Here is a 14,935-nt window from a genome sequence, read left to right as displayed (position 1 = left end):
ATCATCTCCGACGTCTTCCAAGTATCCTAAAAAATCCTAGTGTTCCTCTCTCTTCACACAATCCATAAGAAAGAAAGGTACGTGATCCTCCAAAGAGTTTTGCTTTTAATAGAGTTCCCAAAACACTTGATGGAAATCACCATCATATCACGCATACTGCGTAGCTAAACCCAGGTCATCCCCGCTTGTGAGAAAATCCTATGCCACAATCTCAAAGTAATTAGACAATGTAAGAAGAGATGATCAACCGTCTCATTACTCTTACATAGGATGCACCAATCAAGGCTAAGGGCTTTGAAAGGCCTTCTCAATTGTAGCATGTCATTGGTATTTCTTTTTTCCTTTTTAGAACCTTGGAATTTTTCTTTTGTAGTTTAATAATTTTTTTTTGCATTTTATAGCAAACAAGACTACTTCATCATTGGTTAGCACAAGTTTATTTTCATCCTCAGATTCTACTTATTCCTTCTTAGAAGCTTTCATCTACATCCTTACGCTTCTTAGAATAGGAAAGAAACATCTTAAAAGTTTGAATCTCACCAATTTATCAACATGAAGAGATTCAACATCTTTGCTTTCTTCAATGACAATAACCTTGGATCTGATCCTCCTTGGGAGAGAGATCTCAAGGATTTTTGAATGACTTTAGATTTTGGAATATTTTCACCTAAGTTATAATTGGAATCCATTATGTCACTAAATTCAGCATAAAAATCAAAGAAGGTTTGATCCTCCACCATCTTTATGCTCTCAAACCTGGAGGTCAACATTTGAATTTTGGATATCTTCACAATAAAAGTGCCCTCATGTGTGACATCAAGAATATCCCAGGCTTTTTTAACATATTTATATGTTGCTTTTTTGTGAAACTCATTAGGACTCACATTGTTGAAAATATGGTAAAGGACTTTTGCAGGGTCTATACCAAGGTATGCCAACCGAACTCCTCATTATCAAATTCATCTCATTCTTGTTTGGGTTTCATTTTAGGGGTGGACCTACCAATTTTTTCCACAAGCATTGGTGGTAAACACCTAACTTCCAATCCATTCCATACTTGTTCACCTAATATTTTAATCAAAATTGCATGTGAACTTTCCAATGGGGGTAGTTGTTACCCTCAAAGAAAAGAACACAATTTATTGAAGATCCTACTCTCAATGGTTCCATGATTCAAGGCTTTCAACTTTTAAAGTGTAGTTATCTAATTATCAGCTTATGATAAAATGATGAAATGATAAAAATAAATTAAATACAAAATGACATGAATATAAATCCCGAAATATCAGTGGTAGTAGATCATGAGTGCACTGTCAAGTGAAGGAATCCAATAGCTGTAACAACCACCAGGTATGCCATATGCCACACCCCTCTCTCTCCATCTTTTCTTCTCCTCTTCCGTCTTCTCTTTTCGCGAGCATTAAGCCCTAATCTGGGTTGTGTTTCTTCACTTTTAATTCAAAATGATGTGTTTTGATGTTGACTTCTAAAAAAAGAAAAAGAACAAGATTGAAAGCGTCATTGCTGTGATTTATTTTTTATTTATTTTTTTTAACTCATTCCAAAATGACATTGTTTTGGCCAGGAGAAGAAAAAAGGCAGAGGTATGCCTTTGGAGAGCCTTGCGCTTGGCTCAAGGGAGGTGCCTTTTGCACCTAAGTTGTGCCTCTTTAAAGGGGCTATGCCTGACCTCAGGCGAGGAACAACTTCATGACACGTTGCCCTGGTCCTAGGCTTGCATTTTAAAAATATGATTCAATTAGCACGGATATAAAAAAAAAGTTTTTGAAAATTTCAACTCTGATATCACTAGTAAGTTTATTTTGGGGGCAAGGATGTGCGGGAGGGAAGGAAGGGGCAGTCCACAATTTTTTGCCCAAAAATTGATTTAATTAGCCCTTCAAGTATTTAATATCAGTCTGGATAAATTAATAAATATTCAAGCAACACAAAGACATCATATATACATGGAAAATCACTTGAACAAATAGTTTCCAATTAGTGATCTTTAGAGTGAAATTGCCAACATAAAGTAATATATTAACACATGATCACAACCTTTTCCAAGAAAGTACCTGGGAAGCTCCTCTCTATGTTTGGAAGCCATAAAAAGGCAATAAGAATCCCATCCAAAATGCTAACAAAGTATCAAGTAGGAATTTCCCTTGGGGAAAGTTAGAGCTGTTAGGGGTGGAAGAAGTCGGTTTGTGGTGGAGTCCAAATCCTTTGAGATTTTGGTTGAGGATTTGGGAGGAAAGCTGAAAGGTTGTATTTGGGAGAGAAGCAGAGGTATCTCCTCTTGGATTAGATTTGGGGAGGTTAGTCTACGTTGCTTACTGGAAGGAGTTGAAGCCTGTTGTAGAGAGGTTGATAACCAAAGTTGGGTCATTGGCTGGATGGAGGGGAACAGGAAGTTTAGAATGGAGCATTGTTTGAATAAGGCAGGAAGGTTCATTCTATGTTCTGTTCGAGATCTTGAAGCTAAAAAATACATTATTATTTTTCCTGAAGGGAAGGGACAGGCTAGTGGTTGGAATTCTCTGGCCGAGAGGTTGAGAGGTCTTGGAGTGGTCCCGTCAGAAGGTTTAAAGGTTACCAGTGGGCCAGAGGTTTAAAGGTTTGTTGAAGGTTTTGTGGAGGGAAAAGGGGGTGGAGATGAAGTCATTTGCAGATGCTGTTAAGTCGACCCCGGGAAGAGTAGGTGGGTCAATTTGGTTAGAGGTAGGGGAAAGAGAAGTGTGTGGAAGGTTAGATCAGATGAGACAGTGTCTGGTAGGGAGGTGGGGTATTAATTCAACTCCATTACCTGAGTTGGAATACATAAGGAGTTGGACTCGTTAGAACTGGGAGGTAAAGGGGAAACTGAGGGTTGCTGTGTTAGGCAGGGGTCTCCTGTTGTTTGATTTTGAGTTGCCTTACGAGGCTGAGCGTGTTTTGGCCAGAGGCAAAAGAAGCATTAAGGAAAATTTTATTATTTTGGATAGATGGTACCCAGAGGTGGGGTGCTTCTGCAAGAAATCCAATGCTGATGAGGCTTGGGTAAGGTTGGTCGGGCTCCCACTCCACTTGTGGAGTCTTGAGGTGTTTAAAAGAATCGGAGATGGGTGCGAAGGTTTTGTTGCAGTGAATGAAGATACCAAATCTTTGTCTGAGTTGCAGTGGGCTTAGATTCTGGTGAAGCGTGCGGAAATGGAGGTCCCTAACTCTTCTCATATAGTTTTGGGGTCGGGTTGCTATTCTCTCCAGCTATGGTGGGAATCTCCACCTTGGTTCACGCAGGTGGTGCCAGCGGGAAGCTTCTCCGGGAAGGGCCGTCCAAGGGTAGGAGAAGAAAATGGTGGATCTCAATGCGTTGTCTGTTGTGGGAGTCAAAGGGAGAAGGTGGAGCAGTTGAGGTCACAGATGGGGGTACAAGACGTGTCGCATGCTGGAGGTAACCCATCCACCCTTTCTGTTGAGGTCTCTGGCGAAGAGACTGATGAGAGGGCTAGGGTAGGTGGTTCAGTTGATCTAGTGGGAGGGGGCAGGGAGCCCTTGTTCAACAGTCTGAACGTCCTTGGCTTTGGGTCGGAAGGCCTTTGTTGTGGGCCTAATGTTTTAGTTATTGGGGAGGCCCAAGGTCCTTGTCATGAGCGCTAGGTGGATTTGGGTCGTGTCTCAAGGCCCATTCACTTAAATGGTCTTAAAAGATGCAGCGAGGGGGAGTTAGGTGTGGGCTTTGGGTCTGTTGGAGTCGACGCAAAGGGAGAAGGGGCTTTTTATGGGGACGAGGCTCCAGTCTCTCTATCTAGGGCTCGAAGTGAGCAATCGATCTCCAAAGTTAGAGGCGCAAGTGGAGGCGACGACCCCCTTGTCGGGTTGTCGAGGGAGGCGTTGTCATTGGTGACCTCTTAGATGACATAAAAGGGGCGTTTAACTGACGAAGTGCTCTACGAAGAGGCATCCAGGTACGTCGATCCTCGTTCTTTTCCTATGGGGGGTCGAGAGCTCTCTTCTTCTACTCCTTCTGTTTTCGGTCAGGTTGTGTTGAATGAGGGGTCTCTCGATGGTTTGGCTTCCGTGGTTAACGGAGAGGAGCAGATCCCATTGAGAATCATCCTGGCTGATGGCAGCAATGGGGAGTTGGTCTCTAAGGGGGAGAAGTCTGTGGTTGGAGAAGGTGTGGGGGGTGAGTTTGAGGGGTTGTTACAGGATACGGAGGGTAAAGGCTGTCGATGGGACAACAGCTGCCTGGCGAGGTTTAGCAAGTTTTTGGGTTTTCCTACGGAAAGCTTTGAAGGTGAAATTTTGAATCCGCTTCTAAGGACCAAGAGAAGAAGAGAGCAAAATCTTAAGAAGGGATCATCAGGGTCCACTAAGTTTGACTGTGAATTGAAAAATTAGAGTGGTCCATTAATTATAATGGAGCGAGAAAGGAGAATTCTTTGGTTAGAGAAGGTGGGGCCAGATTCTCGACCATTAGATGAAGCTAAAGATTTTATCCTGGAATGTTAGAGGGGCCAATGACAGAAATAAAAGGAATGTAATTAAGGCCCTAATTAGGTCTCAAAAAGTGGATGTGGTGTGTTTGCAGGAGACTAAAATTCAAGATATGTCCCAGGGGGTTGTTCATAGTCTTGGTGTGCGAAGATTCTTAGGTTGGGGAGCAGTGAGTGCAAAGGGGGCAGCTGGTGGGGTGGTAGTCTTTTGGGATAATAGAGTTTTGGAGTTAGTAGGTATGGAAGTGGGTCTCTTCTCAATTTCGTGTCGTTTTAAAAACTGCGAGGATGGTTTCTTGTGGATCTTTACGGGAGTCTACGGACCTACATTGAAAAGATATAGAGAACCTTTTTGGGAAGAGTTAGGTGTCATTCGAGGGTTGTGGTCTGATCTTTGGTGTATTGGTGGGGACTTTAATGTGATTAGATTTCCTAGCAAGCGTAGTAGAGAAGGAAGATTGTCTGGATCCATGGGAAGGTTTACGGAGGTGATTGATGAGTTGGCTTTAAGAGATTTGCCTGTTCAGGGAGGGCCTTTTACGTGGAGTGGAGGGCTGAATGGTCAATCCAGGTCAAGACTGGATCGTTTTTTGATTTCAAAGGATAGGGAGAATCATTTTAGGGGGGTGTCTCAATGTACCCTCCCAAGGCCGGTGTTTGATCACTTCCCAATTTTGTTAGATGGGGATGATGTGAGGAGAGGTCCAATTCCGTTTTGTTTTGAGAATATGTGGTTGAAGGAGGAGGGCTTTAAGGAGCTGCTTAAGGGCTGGTGGCAAGGTTTCAACTACAGTGGGTTTTATAGTTTTATCTTGATAGAAAAATTAAAGGCTTTAAAAATCAAGTTGAAGAATTGGAACAAGGAAGTTTTTGGTAAAGTGGGGGTGAACATGAGGGTGGCTCTAGACAAAGTGTCTTTTTGGGATGATCAGGAGCGGCAAAGAGTTTTAAACGAGTAAGAGTTAGAGGCTAGAAAGAAGGCTAGGGAGGATTTCAAGAAGTGGGCGCTTATGGAGGAAATCTTGTGGAGACAGAAATAAATAGAAACGTGGTTGAAGGAAGGCGATAAGAACACAGGTTTCTTTCATAAGATGGCAAATTCTAATAGGAGGAATTATTTGAAAAATATTAAAGTTAACAGAATCTAGCTTTCAGAAGATCAAGAAATTCAAAGGGGTGTGGTGAGGGCCTATCAGAATCTGTTATTGGATCTTGGTGGCTGACACCCTAGTATGAACAGTTTGGAGTTTGACAGTATTGGAGTTGAGGAGGCAGCTAGGCTGGAGGAGATGTTTTCAGTGGAAGAGGTGTTTTTGGCTCTTTCAGAGTTGAATGGGGACAAGGCTCCTGGTCCGGATGGGTTTCCCCTTGCCTTTTGGCAGTTTTGCTAGGACTTTGTCAAAGATGAGTTAATGGGATTTTTCAAGGATTTTTTTGAGAGGGGTAAATTTGTTAGAAGTTTGAAAACCACTTTCCTAGTTTTAGTCCCTAAGAAAGGCGAGGTTGATGATTTATGCGATTTTAGACCCATCAGTTTGGTGGGAAGTCTGTACAAGCTGCTCGCCAAGGTCCTAGCTAATAGGTTAAAGAAGGTAGTGAGTAAGGTGGTGTCTCCTACCCAAAATGCTTTTGTTGATGGAAGGCAAATCCTTGATGCTACGTTAATTGCTAATGAGGCTATAGACTCGATGCTGAAAAGGGATGAATTTGGTGTGTTGTGTAAATTGGACTTAGCGAAGACTTACGATCATATTAATTGGGATTTTCTATTGACAGTGACGCAAAAAATGGGTTTTGGGGAGAAATGGGCTGGTTGGATTAGGTGGTGCATCTCCATTGCTTCTTTTTCAGTTTTGATTAATGGATCGTCTTCGGGCTTTTTCCAGAACACTAAGGGGTTAAGGCAAGGGGATCCCCTATCCCCTTACTTATTTGTTTTAGGGATGGAGGCCTTAAGTTGCCTCATTAACAGAGCAGTTAGGAGGGTTTTCCTTACCGGTTGCAGGATAAGGGGAAGGGGTGGTAGTGGGATCCAAGTATCTCATTTGTTGTTTGCTGATGACACGTTGGTTTTTTATGAGGATTCCCAAGACCAAATGGCTTTTCTAAGGGATGGCGTGGAAGAGAGGATGTGGAAGAGACTTACCTTATGGAAGAGGCAGTTGATTTCCAAGGTAGGGAGAATCACTCTCATTCGGAGCACTTTGGTTAGCATGCCTATTTATCTCATGTCCTTGTTGCATATGCCAAGAGTTGTTAGAATGAGGCTTGAGAAAATCCAAAGGGATTTCCTTTGGGGTGGGGGAGTGTTGGAGAAGAGGCCCCATCTTGTAAAGTGGGTTGTTGTATGTTCTTATAAAAAAAAGGGTGGTTTGGGGATTAGAAATCTTTCTATTCTAAATAGGGCCCTTTTGTGCAAATGGAGTTGGCGCTTTGCGGTTGAAAGGGAGTCCTTTTGGAAGCTTATTATTAGTAGGAAGTTTGGGGAAGAAGGTGGAGGGTGGAATTCCTATGAGGTTAGGGAGGGCTATGGGGTGGGGTTTTGGAAGGAAATTAGAAAGGAAGACTCTCTGTTGCTTAAAAATGTTTCCTTTGCTGTGGGGGATGGTAGAAGGGTGAGATGAGATTTTGGAAGGACACTTGGTGTGAGAATATTCCCCTTTGTGAGGCTTTTCAATCTTTGTTTGCCTTAGTCGTCTCTCAAGATGTGTGGGTAGTGGATTGTTGGGATTCTGTGGGAGATGAGGGGGGTTGGATTCCCTGTTTCTCTAGATCTTTTAATGATTTGGGAGGTGGAGGCGGTGGAAAGGCTCCTTTCGACCCTTCAAGGAAAGAGGCTTGTTGCTGGTTTGGAGGATAGAGTGTTGTGGAAAGCATCGAAGAATGGGATTTTTTCTGTAAAATCCCTTACAATACTCTTGAATCTAGTTGTGCAGTCTCGTTTCTGTGGAGCATCATTTGGAGCCCTTATGTGCCTACAAAGGTGGGTTTTTTTTGCTTGGGAAGCTTCTTGGGGAAAGGTTCTAACCCAAGATCAACTCGAGAAGAGGGGCTGTATTTTAGCAAACAAGTGCTTCTTGTGTTGTGCTAAAGAGGAGACGATAAATCACATCCTTATTCATTGCCCCAAGGCGAGGGTTTTGTGGGATCTTGTGTTCTCTTTGTTTGGTGTTAATTGGGTCCTCTCGTTTACAGTTAGAGACACTCTCTCAGGATGGTCCGCTTCCTTTGTGGACAAGAAGCTTGGAAAGACTTGGCGGACAGCTCCTCTCTGTTTATTTTGGACGGTTTGGAAGGAAAGAAACATGATAGTTTTTGATAATGAAGTTTTGTCGATTCTAAGAATGAAAAATTCTTTTGTTTGTAATCTCTTCTCTTGGGCTAAGTCTTGTTTAGATGGAGGACCCTGTTCTTTAATTAACTTCGTTGATTGGTTGGGTTCTAGTTGAGGGCTGGTGAGTGTTTGCCTTTTTGTTTTTTGTCTTTTGGTATCTCGTGTGTACTCCCTGTATGCTTCGGGTTGCCTTTTAAGCTCCCTTTTTTCTATTAAAGCTTTTGTGGGTTTATCTATCAAAAAAAAAAGAATCCCATCCAAAATTTGGAAACCCTTGACAGAAGCATTCTGGGTAGAAGAAACCAAAAGCAACATCAACTCCTTAATGCAGCAGGAGAGCATCTTAAAGAGAATTTTATTGCTCTGTAAGATTCCAGACCAAACAACTTAGGAACAAGGGGTAAAGCACAATAAGCTCCTGTTCTCATCTTCTGATCTTGCTTTCCTCCAAAACTTCAAGAGTGAAAGCCATAAAATCATCCACTATGATACTGCAAAATTTCCTGTAGAACTCTGTATTTAACCCTACTGAACCTGAAGACTGGAGTTTTATCAGCATCAAGGTTGGAAAGGGCTCTAGAAGAGTGCTCCACATAAGGGTGAAATAAGGAGGAAACTGATCAATGTCAAAGGGCAATGACATTATGTGAACAGTAAGCACGTCAGTGCTCACAAATGTCAACTAATAGTATTAAATTATTTGTATACCTACTCTTTCTAATGATAGGGTTGATGTTATTAACAATATTAAAGATTAAATTTAATCATATAATAAGCTATAAGTAGATGTTGGCTGTGTATCAAGTGATTAGCCTAAAAACTTAGGAATTTTTGGTGCCTGTAAATAGAAAAGTGAACTTTGGTGCATGGCCAGAAAATCGAAGGAGCATTTGAATAGGATTGTTTTGGTGGTCTGGCACCCAATCTCCCAGCCTTAAAAATAATGTGAATCACTTCAGCATTAATCCAACCATATGCCAATTGATGAACTTAAATTCTTCCATTGGTTTGCAGGTGATGTCTATGTCTTTGATTGTGAAAGATGTTTGATTGTGGTCATAAGTCACAGTACATGGGGGTCCAACGAGAGAAGTTTGTAAGGTACCAATTAATCAGTGTTTTTTGTCATTATTTTCTAAATGAAAAGGCTTTTCTTTCCACTTCTGTTTCTAGTTATTGGAAATATTACATGTTCCACATGTCTATTATTAATGCTAGCATTGATTTACATTTTGCATTGACATGGTTGTCCATTCATGAGGGACAAGGAGAACCGTATCACGATGTTTAATGTGCATTTAGTAACAAAGACAATAACTGTTTTCTATTCTGAAAATGTAAAAATGAAAATGACACTGAACACGTCTTTGAAAACTGTTCTAACACACACACCCACAAATACATATCCTACCAGGCCATTTTTAGGAATGAAAAATAGTGCTTTTCATGTTCTCAGAACTACTGATTGTAAAAGACAAGCTTTTGACCATTTTCATTGCTTTCATTTTCAAAAATGAGATTGTTTAAGGAAAAAAAATCATTACTGCTATCAAGTGTGCTCTTAATGGATTCTGACATTGTGAGTGCTTAAAAATGCAATGGCTTCTGCTTCTTTTCTTCCCCACTAATTTTAGGGCAACTGTAATAATAAAGAATGTTACAAGATATTATCACAAACACCATTATCCTTGTGAAAAAGGTTCTTTCTCAGGGTATTCTTTTTAGCACAATTTTAAGGATTAATTGCTTAGAAGTCTCAAATTGTCACTTAATCATTCAAGGTTGAGACATGATGAGTGGTTCCCTTCCATTATTATTATTATTATTATTATTATTATTTTATTTTAAATTTCATGTAAAGGTCAATACATCTGTCTGTTGGGTTTGACACTGAAGACATTTTGGTAAGTAGTACTTGTCCCATTTGTTTCAAAAGCAAAGGTATAAGTTCATGTGTTACAAAACATCTCTGTGATTAATGGCTCTGGATTTTCTCCAGCAGTACTTAGGTAACTATGTGGAGATCTGATGTTAAGACTATCCCCATGGTCTTACTATGCATTTTCAGCATCCTTCAATATTCTTTTGACCATGCAGAGGATTGAATGTTGATGCTGATTGAGGGTTTATAGCTTTTTTAATGTCACATAGGGATGCAGTAGTAGGGAAAACACATTTTCTATGTGGTATAATTGTGGGAAGAATATTCTCTGCTAGTTGAAATCTATAGATAGTGTGAGTAAGTTGCCCAAATAGCCTAAGGAATTGTAGTTTAACCAGTATTGTCAAAAGCGAAAGGCAATGTCAAGGCAATGAGACTCCTTTTAGCCTAAGGCAAAAGGTAAAAAATAAGGCGATAAAAACCATACATATATTTACCTATTTGATACTTGACCAGTATAAGTGTTGTCTTCAACAATCAACACCGTTAATTTTTCATCCCTCATGATATCTTATAAAATTAACAAAATAGTAATAATTATTCGAAGTGTTAAATATTGTACTCCACATTATAAGAAACATCATATTGTTTAAAGATATTCATCATGTCTAAATGCATATTGTAATTTTTTAGACATATGAAAAGCAAAATAAAAAACAAAATAAGAGATTGAATATTCTAGAGAAGCTTTGGGCATCATCATCATAGTTATCATTGAAATTAAAATTATCATAACTTCCACCAAAACTAGATTGATAGCCCTCCATCTTATTATCTTTGTGATTGGTAATATAATATTTCATCTTATACTTTGTTTACTTCTATTTTAGATTGAATGAAATTATAATCTAAGTATGTTTAATCTTAACTCTGGTCAAAGGTGATTGACTAGGTGTTGCCTCTTTGAAGTCTCCTTGCTTGGGTCTTCAAAAGGCGACTTTTATCTACCTTGCCTGGTGTGATGGCCTAGGCGACCCAGTTAATCGTCTTTGATAACATTGCATTTAACACAACAAAATTGCATCGTATGTCCATTTTTCATTTATCAAGGAAATACTACATTAAAAATTGCAAAATTCTTCTCAGCCACTGATTAGATTTGAAGGCTTATTGTCCTCAACAATGTTGGATTTATCATTTGGATGCTGTAAGAGGCATCTAATTTATGTTTTTTGGACTGTTTTATCTTTTATAGGTTGGATGACTTGGACTCCAAACTATCGATTTCTTCTGATCCAGGAGTTAATAGATGCGGATTCAGTATTGACGGGTTAAGCCATGTTGGTCTTGCGAGAAGTACATCATCTAGATCTTTGAAGAAAGGAATGAGAAAAGGATCTGAAGGACTAAAGTCAATTGGCCGATCACTTGGATTTGGGGTTTCTCGAGCAGTATTCCCAGAAGATCTTAAAGTGTCAGAAAAGAAGATATTTGACCCTCAACACAAATTCCTTCAGTTGTGGAATAAACTTTTTGTCATATCATGTATTCTTGCAGTATCTGTGGACCCTCTGTTCTTTTATCTTCCAGTCATTGATAGTTCATCAAAATGCCTTGGTATAGATCGTAAGTTAGCAATCACAGCGACAACATTGCGGACAATTATTGATGCTTTCTATCTTATCCATATGGCTCTCCAATTCCGAACAGCTTATATTGCCCCATCATCTCGGGTTTTTGGGCGAGGTGAACTTGTGATAGATCCTGCAAGAATAGCTAAACGGTATTTGCGAACGTACTTCATCATTGATTTTCTTGCTGTGCTGCCACTACCACAGGTTTGAAGGACCTTAAGTTCATTTCTTTATTTGTTGCTCCATGTTTCTCCCTTTTATCAATGCTGGGCTACTAATTTATTGATTATTATTTGTTTCTTATCTTCAGTTTCTTTTTGTTTTATTAGAGCTATATAAGGCACTTGAGGGCTTGATTTCCTTATGACTTGTATTGTTGCCACATCTGATGTGGTATTAACAGTGATTAGATTCTGAGTTTGAAAATATCAGCAAAATGTCTTTGATTATTTAGGATTTCTATGATCAATAAAACAGTATGTGAACAACATATTATTTTTCTATATCTCACTGACATCAGCAAAAATCTCACTCATGTTTCATTCATTTCAACAAATGGTGCTGGTGCACCTGTTGTGTGTGCAGACATCAAAATTCACAAAATTTGTGTGTACAGTGTGTTTGACACCTCTCTCCTCTTATGTAATATCGGGTGATAAAAAGGGAAATACCCTTTTCCTTGTTTCCTTTTGCAGAAAAAAGAGGGAAAAAAGGATTCCCTACTGTATGCCTTTCTTTCTCATTCCTTAACTCCCACTCTACTAAAATATCCAAGTTTTTGGTATGATATATGATAAAAGTAATATTTTAAAACCTGGACTGGACCAGCCGGTTTGACAAGGCCTAATCCAGTCCGGGTCGCCATTTGAGCCGGGGGGGCTAATGAACCGCCTTTGAACCAGACAGATCAGCAGTTGAACCGCTGACTCAGTGAACTGGTTAGTCTGGTTTGGGTCTAAATTCATTTCTTTTATAGGGATTTTTTTGGCAAAATGGGCCTATGTTCTAGGTGGAAATTGGGTCACCACTTGGGCTTCTTACACTGTGTCTTGTTATTAGTTAGGGGTGAATCAGATATATAAAGTTTATTTTATTCTCTTCTTATTCCGATGTGGGATTGATGGGAGGGATGACTACTGAGAAATGTTCATAAAACAACTACACCTTGGTGATTTGAACCTATGACCTAAAGCTCGGTATATAAAGATAAAACCACTCTTACCATTTATGCTTGATGCTTAAATTTACAAAACAATAAATTAAATAACACTAACATTTTTTTTTAAATTTTATAATAATAAAAATGTGATTAATATAAGTAAAATAATGTAAAAAATTTTATAACTATAAAATAATAGGATATATAACTTTTAATATATATATATATATAGGTAAAATTAAATAATTTTCCGATAAATATTCTCACATTTAAATATTATATATCTTTTATTTAATAAAATGTTAAAATATTAATGCTTCTATATATTTCATTTAATAATATTAAGGATGAAAAAATAAATATTATTGAATTTTAATTTCTTTATATATATATATATATATATATATTAAAACAAATAATAAATATTTTTAATTTTAATAATATATAAATTATGTATTTATGATGTTATCGATCCAATCACGGTTTGACCATTGAACTGTGAATTGATAATTTTTTCGGTCCAATGATTGGCCCAATTTTTAAACCATTGGATAAAAGTAAAGATAATAAAGTAAAATTCTATAAAAACATATAATGCTAAATTATTTACTTCAATCTCTCATAAAAATATCCAAACATTTTTTGGAAAAACAAAAAAGGGGTTTGGGCTTCAGAAACCTTTCCATCTTTAACAAGGTTCTTTTGGGAAAATGGTCTTGAAAATTTGTGAGTGAAAGATTCTCTTTGGAAATGGGTAATTGTGGGTAAGTACGGGCAAGAAGAGGGGTAATGCACTAAAGAAGTGAGAAAGGCATGGAGTGGGGGTATGGAAGGCAATCAAAAGTTGTTAGGAGGCTTTCATAGATAAAATAGGCTTTAAGGTTGGTTTTGAGAACACGGTGAAGTTTTGGAAGGACGAGTAGTGTGGGGACACACACTTTGAGGGATTCATTTTTGGATCTTTATTCTATTGCCTCTTCAAAAGATGCTTGGGTGCTTGATGTTTGGGACGGTGGTAGCTGAAGACCTTGGTTTATAAGATAGTTGCATGATTGGGAGTTGGAGGGGGTAGATGTCTTTTTTGGGAGGTTGTTTGATCACTCCATTTGTTTAGGCACTAATGATATGATGTTGTGGTTAGATACAAAGAACAATAACTTTTTAGTTCCTAACAAGCAGGAAAGCAAAGTCGTTGCCCTATGGTCCAGTTTGGAATTCTTGGGTTCCTATAAGTGTTAGTTTCTTTGCTTGGAAAGCAACTTGGGCCAAGATTTTGACTTAGGATCAACTCAAAAGGAGGGGTTGGAGGATTCCTAATAGATGCTATATGTGCAAAATAGAAGAAGAAACGGGTGATCATATTCTCCTTCATTATATGAAAGTACACATTTTTACTCTATTTGGTGAATAATGAGTGATGCACTCTTTAGTGAGAAGGTTGCTCTTGAGTTAGCATGACTTCTTTGTTGAAAAAGAAAGAAAGAAAGAAAAAAGGCTTGGAAGGTTGCTCCACTATGCCTGTTTTGGACCATTTAGAGGGAGAGAAATAAGAGAGCCTTTGATAATTGTGAAAGCTTGGACTAAACAATTAAAAGTTCTTTTTTGTATCTTTTTTGGGATTGGGTTAGAATGTTCGTTGGGGATGGTTCTTTGTGATTGTTAGACTTTGTGGACTAGTTAGGCTCTCTGTATATATCTTTTATACTTTCTTTTTCCATTAATACAATCTTCATTTACCTATTAGGAAAAAAAAAATCGTTTGAAAGTGAGGAAATGTCGGACCAAAGTCTCAAAAGTACTTTTCCTAATAATCTCTACTTATGACTCAAGATGTTCAAAGATGAAGACTCTATACCTTTAATTGATTTTGTAGATTGGTTAGGTGGTTGTTGAGGGAGGGAGTATTTTTTTTTTTTCCCTTTTTTGTGATTTGCCTCTCGGCACCTATTGTATACGTCTTTTGTACTCTAGTGCATTAGCTATTTTGGCGCATTTAATATATTCTCTTTTATTTGCCTATAAAAAAAAGGTTTTGTCTTTAAGTATCTATTATCACTTTTTTTTTCTTTTCTTTTAAAAAGTAAAATGAGTGTTGTATTAAAGAAAAGGTATGCACGACGTATACATATACAAAAACCAATAAGGGCGATAACACAACCGCTCCCTACGGGGGAATCTAACCAATCCACAAATTCTGTTATCACATGTAGTTGCCATCCTAGAAATATTTTTTTCAAATCATCTCTAGTGTTGATATTTTGTTGATATTTATTTATAAAAGATACTTTATTGATATTTCAATCAATATATTTTTAGGAAGTTAGGATTATGCACCTATCAATGTCATGTTCACACACACCTACATGTATGTATGAAACTGGGTATTTATTAGAAAGAAAGAAAAAAGTGATACAAAGAGGGGGATGTGGTCGCTAAAAAGAGAAATGG

The 14,935-nt window shown here is 38.4% G+C and overlaps 1 protein-coding gene across 4 annotated transcripts in view; it reads left to right on the top strand.

The window, feature by feature from the left end:
• LOC100246671 (cyclic nucleotide gated channel-like) overlaps nt 1-14,935 on the top strand; it is a 44,764-nt gene that overhangs the window by 11,095 nt on the left and 18,734 nt on the right. For 2 of the 4 annotated variants that reach the window (XM_002278428.5, XM_059740638.1), the window contains exons 2-3: nt 8,827-8,913; nt 10,950-11,532. In XM_002278428.5, the coding sequence (XP_002278464.1) occupies nt 8,855-8,913; nt 10,950-11,532 (642 nt within the window). In that variant the 5' untranslated portion in view covers nt 8,827-8,854. Of the gene's footprint in view, nt 1-877; nt 930-8,826; nt 8,914-10,949; nt 11,533-14,935 lie in introns of all 4 variants that reach the window. The other 2 variants (XM_010658309.3, XM_010658310.3) reach the window with 2 other exon arrangements.

This window comes from Vitis vinifera, chromosome 11 (assembly GCF_030704535.1).
Source record: "Vitis vinifera cultivar Pinot Noir 40024 chromosome 11, ASM3070453v1".
NCBI lineage: Eukaryota > Viridiplantae > Streptophyta > Magnoliopsida > Vitales > Vitaceae > Vitis > Vitis vinifera.
The sequence above is the reverse complement of the archived record's forward strand: the minus strand, read 5'-3'. Positions and strand labels throughout refer to the sequence as shown.